The sequence below is a fragment of the Lepisosteus oculatus genome, chromosome 3 (assembly GCF_040954835.1).
Source record: "Lepisosteus oculatus isolate fLepOcu1 chromosome 3, fLepOcu1.hap2, whole genome shotgun sequence".
Lineage (NCBI taxonomy): Eukaryota > Metazoa > Chordata > Actinopteri > Semionotiformes > Lepisosteidae > Lepisosteus > Lepisosteus oculatus.
The window spans coordinates 54,316,993-54,330,827 of record NC_090698.1 but is presented as its reverse complement, the minus strand read 5'-3'; the positions used below and the strand labels follow the sequence as shown (position 1 = coordinate 54,330,827).

The window sequence follows — 13,835 nt, the reverse complement described above, 5'->3', positions numbered from 1 at the left end:
ATTCTAAGATCTCTTTTTCAGTTTTCACTGTCATTAAAGTACCTTTGTGTGCCTTTGCCAGTTCCCCTCTGGCAGCTCATTACATACCAGACATGAACAGACTGATGTTTTTTAATAATCGCTGCCCACTAAATTCCGTTTCTCAAAACTGTTGAGCAATTTAATGGCCTTAATGGTTTACTCTGAAAAAACCTCAAGTCACTGGAAGTGCATGCCTTGACAGCAACATTCCTTTTTATACTTATACTGATCATTTATTATATTGGTTATGCTAATCGGGAAAAAATGTACTTCATTGTCACACATGGCTTAGTTTATTTTGAAATATAGGTTTTGAATTGGAAACAGTACATTATTTTCTGACATTTTGCCTCAGTATACAGTATGTGCTCACACTGACCTGAGCAAAGAAGGACCAAAGACTGTGCTTGCTCTTGTTCAATTGTTCAGTGTTTGTCCATATAAATGATATTGTTACCATTGGGTGGTATCACTGTGGGGACCAGACTTTTTAATGTCAAAACCGGCAGTGTCTGATGTACAGTATGTCACCCCTGATGTTTTGTACTCAACTACGATTATTTCCGTCATTTTAAACACCAGTAATCGGACTGAAACAGAGGTGAATGCAAAGCGCAGCTTTCTTTTATTTGAAAAAATTTCACTCTCAGTCCCAAAAAAGCCAAGTCGCAAACGAAATATATAACTGTCTTACTGTTTTGTGAATTTGTAACTTCGTTACAAATGTTTATGTTCTTACCTTATGTGGGTAGGTATACCTTGCTCAGAAGCCGTTTCTGATCTATTTTTTTTTTTAATTTCGCGCCTGTATGTAGATTCGTTTTTTAGTAAGGCTCCTTCTGGAACCATAGTGTGAGGTAGGGGTTTAGGCACGACCCGGGTCGGTCGTAGTATCTGAACTCTATGTGTATCTTTCAGAAGACGTTTTAATTTTTTAGCTCTTTGGTGAATCTGTATAAAGTAGTATTGATCATTAACCCTGCCTTGTTGGATACATTAGTATCGCCTACCCTGGGAATTAGGGGATTTAAACTTTTAATTTTGTGGAAAAAAAATTAATTAGGAGAATTTACACTACAGTATTTCGGTAATCCCCTTGCCTGGAAAGAACTAAATGTTACGCCAAGGAGTCTTTTCAGGCATCTTTTGATCATACAGCTGTGAAGTTTAAGCCTAGTTCTTTTTTCAATCCATTGTGTTCAGTCTTGTTTTTCTGAAAAGGGTTAAGCCTTTGTCCGCGCATCCGTGCACAATAAAAGGGGTTCTTTCATATTTAGACAGACTTTTGTGCTGTTTTTATGTGGGAAAATCCGCCTCCCTGAGGGCTCAGGGGCATCTTGGTAACAGTCCCTCTATACCATCTCTTTGGAACAATGTCACTAAAAACATAAAGATAAAATTACACATCACAGTACCTGGAAAACACTGGACAGCCTTGGGATATATTCACAGCTGTCTTTATAAGATCATGTCTTTGAAGAAGCAAACAGTGAGAAAGACACTACCCTGAGCTAAACATGGCCCACATGGAGTACATGTTTAATATAATAAAGGTGATACAGTGTTTAAGGTAGGCTATTCAAGCTTTTTATATTTACTGTATTGTTTTCCACATGCAGCACTCCTCACTTGTTCACATTATCTGCTGCCTGCCAGCTGTTAGCTCAGTCCTGACATTGGTCTAAATCCTGAATTTCTTTTGCATCTTCTTTAGTGTTTGTTGGTCTTGTTTGGCATCATCTACAAACTTAGTGAGCTACCTATACTGGAATCGCCATTGACATAAAGTGCAGATACAGATATTCTACACGGATCTCTGTGGTACTCCACTGTTTCAAATTCATAATCCAAGTACAGTAGATTCATTACCCTGAATGCCACCTGAAATGTGAAAAAATTGTCATTCATGAAGAACCTTTTCAGAAGCCTTCCAGAAATCTAAATATACCACAAGCATAACAAACTTAACAGAAAACTGTGAAAATGTCACAATATACAGTAGTTTAGTTCTGCACAGAGGTTTGTCTTGAAAAGTAGACACAAACTGCACACACTCAAACAAGTAGCAGATAATCCAAGCCTGCAGTGCCAAAGGGTTTGTGAACCCCTTAGGGTCTCCCATATTCTTGTATATGCATATTAATACACCACACCACACTGAACAAGGTGGTGCAGTGGATCCATGGCTAAGGATCTGCGCCTGTTGCTGAAAGGTTGCTAGTTCGTATCCTGCGGTTGGCAGAGGAATCCTACTGCATTGGGCCCCTGAGCAAGGCTCTTAACCCCACCTGCTCCAGGGGTGCTGTATAAATGGCTGACCCTGTGCTCTAACCCAAAACTTCTCTCCCTGTCTGTGTGTCTCATGGAGAGCAAGTTGGGGTATGTGAAAAGACAAATTCCTAAAACAAGAAATGGCATATGACCAATAAAGTGGTCTTATTTAATATACATATTTAAATCTTCTTGAAAGTCTCACTAAAGAATTAAGACAACCTGAATAAACATAACACAAATATAAGACATTTGGATTATTAAATTTTAAAATGATCAAACTCCTTCAGCAGCAATGACTTCAACTACATGTCTCCTATAACTGTATTCGTCTTACACATCAGAGTTTATGAATATCAGCCCATTTTTCCATACAGGACGGGTTCAAGTTACATTTGACAGTTTCCTTGCACGAACAGTTAATTTCAGGTCTTGCCAAATTACTTCAGTGGAGTTTAGATCCAGACTTTGACATAGCCAATCTAAAACTTGCCAGCAGCCATATCACCGTGCAACTAACAACTGGCAACCCACTGAAGTTAAGCAGGTGTGACCCAGGTCAGTACAGAAAAACTAAAGGTTGCTGCTGGAAGAAGTGTTAGTGGGGCCAGTAGGGGGTGCTCACCCTGCGGTCTGTGTGGGTCCTAATGCCCCAGTTAAGTGACAAGGACACTATACTGTACAAAGGTGCTGTCCTTCAGATGAGACATAAAACCAAGGTCTTGAGTCTCTGTGATCATTAAAAATCCCAGGGTGTTTTTCGAAAAGAGTAGGGGTGTTATCCTGGTGTCCTGGTCAAATTTCCCATTGGCTTTTACCGATCATGGCCTCCTAATTATCCTCATCTATGAATCACTCTGCTCTCCTCCCCACTAATAGCTGGTGTGTGGTGAGCGTTCTGCCACACTATGGCTGCTGTTGCATCATCCAGGTGGGGGCAACTCATTGGTGGTGGTGGAGGGGGATCTTCATTACTGTAAAGCATGTTGCATGGAGGGTGTCCAGAAAAGCACTAAGTGTAAGGAATTATTATTATTAAAATGAGCTTTCTACTTTGGCCATTCTGCTGTAGATGTCTGAATATTTAGGATCTTTGTTTTGCTATATGACCCACTTTTGGCTCTGCTTTTGCTGATGAACTGATGGCCTGACATTCTCCTCTGGACTAAAGCAAAGATAAAGCAGCATATTTACAGTTCCATCATTGATGGCACACCATAAGATGTGAAGGTCAGGAAGAGGTTCTTCTTTTGGAAGCCCGTACTGGACAAAGTGGTTAGAAAATGGATGGATAGTGTGAGAGTGGGGAGGATTTTCCCACTGTACACCACTAGAGGGCCTTCTAGCTGCCCTCTATCTAACCAGTTTCACATGAGAATGTACACCTGGGTCCTCATTAAGAAACTATACATAACATTGTCACGCGACCTCCCTGTGTTCGTCTCAGAACCACGGTACCAGCTATAAGGCTGCGGACATCCGTTATATTCCCTTATAGAATCTTCTACCCTCTCATAGCTACACTAATTTGTGCGGGCTAAAGAGAACGCATCCCTGTGACTACACGTCGGCTCTCTGCCTCAACCAGAAGTATCGACCCTCCACTGGTGAAAAAGGCAGCCCATAAACCGACTCGGTTACAATGGTATCAATGAAACAAGGGTATCAGGGAAAGAAATTATAATTCCAAGTTACATTGCGAGTTCAAAAACTTTCAGTACTGTATTCCATTGCACAGCACTTGTAACCGACAGATCGTAGAATCTTGCCATAGTTTCACATTTTGTTTAATCATTTTTACAGCTCACTCATTTTACAATTAAAATAAAAATTAACTATTTTATTCTACAGATATATGGTCAGAGCTCAGGACTTGTAGTACAGCTTTAACTCTCAAAAAATGTATAAGCTAGAGGGAATTCTATCTGTGGCTTGACCTTTCCTCTGAGCAAATACGGGTCACAGATCCTTCAACTCCCCCAAACAGCTGGTTTGGCAGCAGCTCATCTGACCAAAAGGCATTACAGGGGGTGATCACGTCAGCCCAGTCCATTATTAGAGTACAGCGCTCATCTATTGTGGACTTGTTTACAACTTGCTGTCTCGGTAAACTTTACAGCCTTCCTAAGGATACTAATCATTCTATTTTCTCAATTTTCTCTCCCCCCTTCCCTCTGGTAAGCATTATAGGAGTATAAAGGCACGAGCCTCCAGATTCAGAGACAATGTGTTCCCACAAGCTGGCAGATTACTGATCTCTAACCTACCACTGACTCAACCTAATGTCCCCCCCCCCCACACTGCTTGTGCCGACTTGTATTTAATTAGGAAATTATTTAACTTTGTTGTTGTTGCTGCTGTTCTGTGTTTATGTCTTTGTACTGGGGCACACATGCAAATACACATTTCATCGCACTTGTGCGTAAGACAAACAAACTGAACCACCACCACCACCATCGCAGTCATTGTAGCAGCCTCTTGACTCACTCTGTGTGGGGACTCCGAGCGCCTCATGCTCATTGCCTAGCTGACACGGTAAAAAGTAGTTTTTAATTATCTGGACCCATTTTTTATAGCTTTTAGAGTCATGCAATGTCTAAGTTAGGCAGGGACACATCCTTGTATCTTATTTTGGATTTCTTTAAGAAACGTTTTAAAAAATGAGTTGCCCATCATGCCTCTGGTAAACGAATAACACTCAGGAGCTATTGTATGTATATACTTTTATTTTTTTATAAAACCAAACCCATAAATTACAGCAAAAAAAAAAAAGACCATGAGAAAGACATACATCGCAATTCAGATTTACAGAAAAAAGCCTCCCATTAAAGTCTTTACATGTTTTTCCCCAGAAAACCATCTCCACATATCTTTATTGCTCCACTTCCAAGTTTTAGGTCAATACAAGAGATTAAGAATTATACCAGTCTAGCAGCCATATTGCACAAGAATTCACACAGGCCTGCAGAGCGCTTTGTGAAGTACATGCTATAAAGTGCTGTAGCTTTGCAAAAAGTAAGTTGTAGAAAGTTAAAATTCTCTAAACATTTTAGTGTGCATTACCTATTGGTTGTCTTATAACATCTCTTTTGAGGAATCTAAATATTAAGGCTACAAAAAGCATCAGACACTAAACTGCAATATGTTTATTAAATACAAGGTAAGAGGAGTATTCCAAAACTGATCTGAAGGAAGGCCATGCAAAAGCACTCTAAGTTTATAAGGCTGTCTACTCACTGTTTCATTGTGATCAATTTCAATTTCACACCCTGATCTAGCACAGAAGGAAAGATCTTGTTTTGGTATAAAAGCTCTGATCAGAGGAAAAAGGCTGTAGGGAATTTAAGTAGAAAACACAAACAACTCAGATATATTTTCCTCAGTCGCCACACTTGTATTTTTGAAAGTCTGACTGGAGAAAAGAATCTCAAATTCACCACTCATTTTAAGAGACATAGGACGGTAATTCCTCACTCAAAACACAAAAGCATGAGGGAGATATCACGAGAATGTTCACACTTTACAAAGCCCATGTGGAGTGCTGTCTTTTAGGCACAGGGCAGCTGTTTACATTCACAGCATTCAGCAATACTAAACCCACTAACCATACAATCAAAATCTAAGCTTTTGATTGTTCTTGTTTTGTCCAAGAGAGCTGGAATTAAGCAGAAGGGGATTGTTTTAGACTGTGAAGGCCTTGGGGTCTAGGGGATTTCCTCTTCAGGCTGCGAATGTAAAACCAAAATGTTTTATTAGAACACAATGTATTAATTTTGCTTTAAAATTGGATTCATGCACTTACTTCAAATTAAAACCCCTGTTTACTGCTGCTGATAGTGTTTTCATAACAATAAGTACTAAATTGAGTGATGTGCTTACAAGCAAAATAACCACCACTTTAATGGTTCGATGACATCTTTAACAACCATTTCCTTTAAACTTTTTGTACCTATGAAGAATACAATCACTGTAAGATTAGCCTGGGGGAAAGTGTTGAAAGGCAGTGTATTCTCATATTTTAGGCTTCTGTAACCTAATCCTGATGCTAAAAAGATCTGACAAAAAAGGGGAAATTATTAAATCAAAAGTTTGACATAGAAAAGTGTGAAAACTCATTGATTACAAAGTACAATATTTCTGGGAGTGTCTAAAATCATATAGAAAGGAGGTAGGCATTGACTGGCCCTAGATTAGGCCATGATCTAAGCACCACTAATATTCTTTCAGGAAGCACAATAGTAAAAAAAGGACTACAAACGTAAATATTCTCCAGAATTCCATTAAAATTACAGTATAATTGAAAATAGTAAATGGCTTACTTGATCAGGCTAAGAGCAGGAGTTTAAGAAGTAGTGATTCGGAGAAGGCCCAGTTTGGTCCCTGAACCCAGTTCTTTTCCAAATGTCCCACCAGTTCACATATACGAATGCACACAGCCACTTGCCATGCTGCTTTTCCTGCATATAGTGGGCAGCAATTTCCCTTTCCTCAAATATGCAGGCCTGCTTAAAATCAACATAGTATGCGGTTATGATGGCATCAGTCTTACTACTACCTCCATCCTCTTTTAGGATCTTCACACCAAACTGTTAAAAAGTCAAGTAGTTTCAAGCACCAAGTTGTTAGTCTCTATCTGTCGTTGCACACATCACACACAGCGGACTATGTAGAATCATTCAAGTTAAGGCCACACCTCAATACCGCAGCCAATAACAGGGTGCCCAACTGCATGTCCTTTGTTCATCACACAGCAGCGTTTCCCTATTTTTGAGAAAGGGAGGGTAAACAGCTACAATGGTCAAACAGTCTTCCACTAGATAGTTTTTTTATACTTTTTGATCTAAACCTTCCACAACAGCAAAAATATTACACATCCATTTCTCGTATTCATAAACAACAAGAATATAATTCATAATGGGAAATTCAAGTTGGGAAATGCTCCAACCTGCATTCAGTCCACCTATTTTAAATGTTTTTGTCTTTTGAATCACTTAACTATTTATGAAACTGTGAATTTCTTTATCAGGTATGGCTTTCATTAACCAAAAAGATGAATTCAATATTTTAATACAAAATAAAAGATGTTTTGGAGTACCTTGTGGCAGGAGACCGATTCTTTACATTTGCTCCTTTCTTTTTTTCCCCATTCTGCTTCTGAAATCAAAACTATGTTCAAATAATTTTTGCAGATGTTTAATTTCAATGATTAAGAAAATTAACATTTCTCTAAAATAAACTAGTTCAATTAAAAGACTCTGAAAACCTCTAGTGCTGATTGTCAAGGAGTCTGCTATCATTACACAGAGCCCCAGTTCCACTCTCCAGCCTTTACTTCACATCTTCAATAGTGTTTGGTTTATTTTCCAAAGTGGAATGGGCTCTGTTAATTTCAAAACTGGCACTTTTGATTACTTTTATTCAAAGTCCATTAGGTGACACACCAACAACAGTCAGAATATTACTCCCTATATACTGGAGAAATTTATTTAAAAATTGCATGGATAAAAAAGGTCTACTTTTATCAAAACAAAAACTAGAAACAAAAGGCTTGAGTGAAATCCTAAATACGTCTTCAAAAAGGAGAGAATTAACTGAACTATGATCTGCTTTTATAGTCTAAAGAAGCAGCACTAATGTTGGACCCTAATCTACTGGGGAAGTTATTCCTAAATTTATGGTGAACAGTGGTCCATGAAACCAGTGAGAGACTGAAGACTCCATACTGTAACAAACAGATGCTAGGTCTTGATATCCAAATTATGTTTGAGATAATTTCATGCTGTTGAACTGCTATTTCACCCTTTTAAAAAAACGAATGGTGTAGAGAACCAGTTTACTTCACATCTGTGCCAATAATTTATCCTTTGGGATTTACAGAAGTAACATTTATCAAAATTAGCTTTTTTCCTTTCAGAACACACATTAATAGAAATAAGCCTTATTCAGTAAAGTGTTGTAATCGTGTCAGGGAAACAGCAAGCAACTCAAACGGCTGAGTACGAGATACGCTGTTATGTTCCAGTGAATTTTAGGATGATGCAAAATAAAAACCTTAACATACATGCCTTGTATCAGCAGCCAATAAATTTCACATATGATCTTGCCGGATCTTATGGAGCCCTAAAGGCCTACAAAAGGCACACCAGTGATCAGACGTGAGGTTACCAAGTTTTCACTTGTCATGTGCATTACGTGACCTGTAGTGTTATGCCACTTATAAATATTTAAGTCTCATCACAGAAGTGAAAAACCAGGTCTTCAAAGCTCAGAAACCAACTACAAAAACTTAAAAAAAAAAAAAAGACTTTTGCCACACCATGATTCAAGTCTTTAACCACTATTGTGCACCCATAAAGGTTGATCGTTCATTCACTAAAGCAGTAAGTCTCACAGCCAGGTGTCTACTGAGTGTCCTCAGTATATGCCAAACGCTTAGCTGTGATAAACTCCTCCAAACATACTCCGCCACTACCCATAAGCCCGAAGGCAGGGAACATGGTTCCTGTGCAATCCACTTGTCGCTCATAAAGGCACCTCATGTTGTCCGCATCATAAAAGTAAACCTTTCCTTTCTCATAGTCTAGACAGATGCCAATACGATGAGGCATAGGCAAGACACGGCTGTTGTAGTCTCCAGAGGCTGCAATGGACCCCTTGGGGATGATGAGTTTTCCCATTCCAATGGTGACCAGCGTGAAAGGCTGAGAGAGGTCATAGCAGGTGTCTTCACTCCCACTGTCATGGCCACTGTCGTGGTCATACCTGTAAAAAAGAAAGTGACAATCACTTTAAAACAGCAGTCATTCCCCCCACAAAAGCCAGAAAGAATTTGTAACAGACTTAACCATTCCAATCGGGAGAAAAATGGTTTTACATTAAGTCAGAGAACACATTTCCTATAAACATGTATATTGCATTTAGAAAATGAAACTAAATATTTAATTTTCTGAAATATCTAGAAATTGTGAAAGGCTTCTACAATGTTAGTATTCAAAATGAAAATACTGTAGATTTTAATCAGGAGAAATATTAAAAATTAACAGGACTTATATTATTCTACTATCATACAATATATTCTACTATCATGTTAACTTTATTTTTAACTATCATGTTTTTCAAGCATAGAACAGAAACTGCACAAGCCAAATCTTTTAGGGTGCATTATTCACTTTTATGACTTCAAGTGGGGGAAAAAAAAAAACAACTTAGATGAAAAGCAAACCAGATCAATGCTAAATGTTATTGTTGATTAAGTGGATTTGTTTTCTGGTTGTGACTAACAGGTGCTGAACAGTTTTACATCAGGATGTGGTTCTTCAGGGACTTTACATAAAGCAATAGCTCTTACGAGACGCACAGAAAATGCCCAAGTTGCAAAGTTAATCAAGTTTGTTTCTAGGAAAATTAATGATGTCTGAACTGAAACATTTATACAATGCACTGTCGTCAGGTGGTTTCTAGTAAAAAGACTGTCATGAATACGAGTACAATACTCCTCTAATTCCCTTCACATACATATAAGATCGTCCGAGGTTCAGGGGTGCAGGCGGGAATCCAGACCTTTCTATTTGCTGGGATCTTAGTGATCACTAGTAAAATAGAGAGCATCTGGTGCTGAAGAACGTTTTGACACACAACGTTATCTCCTCCGCCTCCATAGGTAGGATTCCATTAAAACTTCACGTCTAACAAAGCTCGACTTTGCCTACACCTGCATGGGCCCCGCGGCGGTGTGGTTGCAGCGGGACAGCCCCAGCAGTGGGGACGGTACCGACATGGAGGCTTCAGCTGGCGAGATGCTCACCTGGGGCTGCTCGTGTCCCGAGGGTTGTGGAACCACTCCTTCAGCTTCGTGTCCGAGGCCACGCCCACCTTCACCAGGTAGGATCGGGGCTCCACTTGGAAGGCCCAGTAGTGCCTCCCCCGAGAGATGCCCGTGTCCCCAACAATATAGTCCAGGCAAACGTAACTGCCCATCTGGATTCGCTCCGAGCCCAGCAGGAGAGCCAGCCCCGCGACACTTTCCACCGAGTCCCGTTTCTTGCTCAAAAGCAGGCGCTCCGGGCTGAATCCACACTTGTCATCGAACAGGAAACTGAACACTGCAGAAAAACAGAAGACAGGAGAACCTTCAGGTGTCTGACACACCGCCACTGAAGATGTTCCAGAAAAGTAGGGTTTTGGTAGTGCAATTCCTACCACCATGGGTTCTCAGTTTTCTTATCTGGTTGTCTTGTAGAAATCAGATCTAAGGCAGAACCCTGACAGATTCATACATACACCCCATCCTGTTAATGCTGCTCCTGTAACAAGCAGTAATAGTCTTGCCATTACATTGCACTGACTTCCATTGTCGAAGCGGGTTTGTGCAACGAGCATAAGAAGTGATTTATCAAATCGGTAGCAAAGCAGCCCAGAAACCTCCCTCCACATAGGCAATAGTTTCTTTATAGATTACTCAAAGCTGAGGCTCAGATTATTTTAAAAAGCAACAGGAGAAAAAAAAAATGGAGACAACAATAATTAAAAAGAAAAAAAAATGATAAAGGGAATAACCAAATGAAACGAATAATGGAAATTGCAAATAAATGAAACTGGATTATGGAATAATCCATTCCTTTTAGAGCAAATTTGTTTAGAAATACCATACACATAAACAGCAGCTTGGGAAAACAGAAATAGAATGGAACTACACAATAAAAATACCTGTATGTAAGAATATATGTTGTAAAAGCAATCTACTTTAACAATTTAACATATTGAAAGCAACAAACAGCTTCAGGCTAGTCCAGCTAAACTCCTTAATGACACAATGCCTGACTCCTTAATGCCACCTGTGCAATGCACACTATTTAAAAAAAAGGACAGTGACAAACTTAAAGTCAGTCATAAGTGATATATTAAAAAATTGGAAAATGTCACACAATGTTCTGTGTATTTTTGGCGTTATACGAATCATTTTTGTCAAACACCAATTGTTAATGCCATTTAATTTTTTCCTCAAAGTGAATTGGTAAATATTAAACGCTGTACTCCTGCTACACACACTCCTAGTCAGGAACTATTACATGGCATCATCCAAAGAGCCTTTTGACCTATTATATGTAAGGGTAAACTTAGCTATGAATTAAAATTCTGACCAACAAATCCATGTTACTATAAACTGAAATTTTAAACAATAATATAGGTACAATGAATACATACAGTACTTTTCTGAATATGGCACTTATGTTTACAGCCCTGAGCTCCACATTAACACAGTGGAGGAGTTCTGATGAAAATAAATGAAATCATCGCATTGTTTGAGGTCTAGCGCACCAGGTGGAAATACTGGCTTCTCCTTCTGCTGGGAGTTTATCAGTAAGCATTAAGGTCGAGAGCATCTGGTACCAAGTACGTTTTGACACTCAACATTATCTCCTCCACTTCAGTAGGTAGAATTCCATAAAAACCTGCTTCGACACTAGAACATCAAACATAACAAGCTGATCTGCCAACAGGCTGAATAAAGGTATGCGTCAACGTTCATACTTATTGTACTCTGCTTAATAACTGGAAATGCATACACTGCATAGAACAACACAATCATTTTACTTGAATCAACCCTAGGTTCCCAATGACAATGCTGAAGCAACTTTGCATGTTTGTCAAATTCATCGTCATGGTAACTTCAGTAGCCAGAGGCCCACTTAGTTGCACTTTCCTTTACCTCATCAAAATTAGTTCAGCTAGACTGTTTTGGTTCCATCTGACTGAAGAACATTTGTCCAATACTTCACTTTACTTGCAGTTTGAACATTCAAGCAAACATCGAAACAAAGTTTGAAAATCAACAATGAATTACTTAAATTATTGTGAGCAAAAGAAAATGATTTGCAGTTATTCAAAATAACGCCTATTTACACTGTAGATCAAAGAATTGTGACACCTATCCCAAAATGATCTGACTTAAGAAGCTTGCGTGTAAAAAAAAATTATGAAAAAACACACTAAAAGGATAAAGGTGTGAAGAATAAAAATCACACATAATCCTACTTATGACAACTTTTAAAGGGCTCAAGAGTCTCAAGTCTCTCACATTTACACCCACTTCATCTCTTGTCAAACCATTTCAGACAATCTATGTTACTTAATTTTGTTCACAAATGGCAGTCCCTGACACATGGGGAGGCTTAAAAGTATAATATTTTTTTAAAACTTTAGTAATTGTCACTGTGTCCTGTAAAAACCTGCATTTCCAACTTCATTCATGTTTGGCCAGCATACCCACAATTATCTGGATTAAATTACTGGTAAACAAACCACATTTTCCACATTAAATATTTAGTCTGTCACTCAGTAGCTACTTCAGTTTAAAATAATGCACCACAGCCTTCGATAGAAAAACAATACTACCTTATTAAGGTTCTTAAGATAATTCTGCTTTTAGCACAAATCGGAATTCCTTTTAAAGTGCGATAACTGCAATTCACCATTTAATCTCTTTATGTTTCTCTGAAGGGCTGCCAGAAATCAAAAAAGGTTTTATTCCACATGGAACATAGCGATAGACATGGAACTAATCTGATAGTTGTTTATCAGATTTCTGTTTCTGAACTGAAGTGAAGAGAAACATCCTTGTTAGGTGCTATGATCAAATTCAGGCTTGACAATGTGAGCAGCCGGGAGAATTGTTTTCACAAAAACATGCATGTACATCAATAATAAAGGCTGATGATGAATTAGGTAAACAGACAAACCAGCTTCATTTATCTGGCACTGGTCAGGAGACAAACTGAGCTGCTTCAGTGAGAGAATACCCAGTATGCAAGTTTAACATTAGAAATTGCAATATTTAAACTTCACAATTCACTTTAATACTACAATCTGCAAATGGCAGTTGAGATGCGCTATGGTGGTTCCAGACACTGTGCATTTCAATGCTAACTGGCTCAAAGATGTGGCAGTGTTCGCAAGCCATCACCATCAGCTTTTTACCAGCATGGAATTCCAGCTCATTAATAACCCACTGCTCATTTGCTCTTACAAGTCCTGAGGAATTAAGGAATTTGGATGCGTTTTTAAATTAATGAAATCTGGGACACTTTCCAGCTTAAGCTTAGAGCAAACCTGCCAGGCACAGAGATAAATATATATATATATCAATAAATAATGCAGCCCTGTCGTTTGTCGGAAGTGTTTTAAAAGGCGTTTCAGAAAAACCCTTTTGTGTCTGAACAGAAAGTGTCCTGCTTGACAGAATCTACGCTTTGACAGCCTTCTGGAGCCTTCCGCTGGCAGCCACTCTGTTCACCCTTCTTATCTCCCCCAGATTCAGTGAGCACTCCTCTCCAAGGCTACAGGCTTTCAAGGCCTTTCTGGGCCCCAAAGTGTCAAGGAAAGGGAATGGCTAGACTGGGAAATATAGCACAACGTCTCTCTCCATCAGAAGCAAAGGGAGCCTTCCAAACTGCTGCTCTTCACCGTCCTCTACTGGGTGAAGAGTGAATTACAACTAAGAATAATTCCAATCAAAACTTCCACAACATTCTCCATTTGATATA

General features: G+C 39.0%; 1 protein-coding gene across 4 annotated transcripts in view; it reads right to left on the bottom strand.

Moving 5' to 3' along the window:
* Positions 1 to 7,469: 7,469 nt before the first annotated feature.
* The window catches only part of trim36 (tripartite motif containing 36), a 34,386-nt gene continuing 28,020 nt past the window's right edge, over positions 7,470 to 13,835 (bottom strand). For all 4 annotated transcript variants that reach the window (XM_069187255.1, XM_069187257.1, XM_069187256.1 and 1 more), the window contains 2 exons: positions 10,097 to 10,394; positions 7,470 to 9,054 (listed from right to left, as the gene is read on the bottom strand). In XM_069187255.1, coding sequence (XP_069043356.1) covers positions 8,694 to 9,054; positions 10,097 to 10,394 — 659 coding nt within the window. In that variant the 3' untranslated portion in view covers positions 7,470 to 8,693. The remainder of the gene's footprint in view (positions 9,055 to 10,096; positions 10,395 to 13,835) is intronic.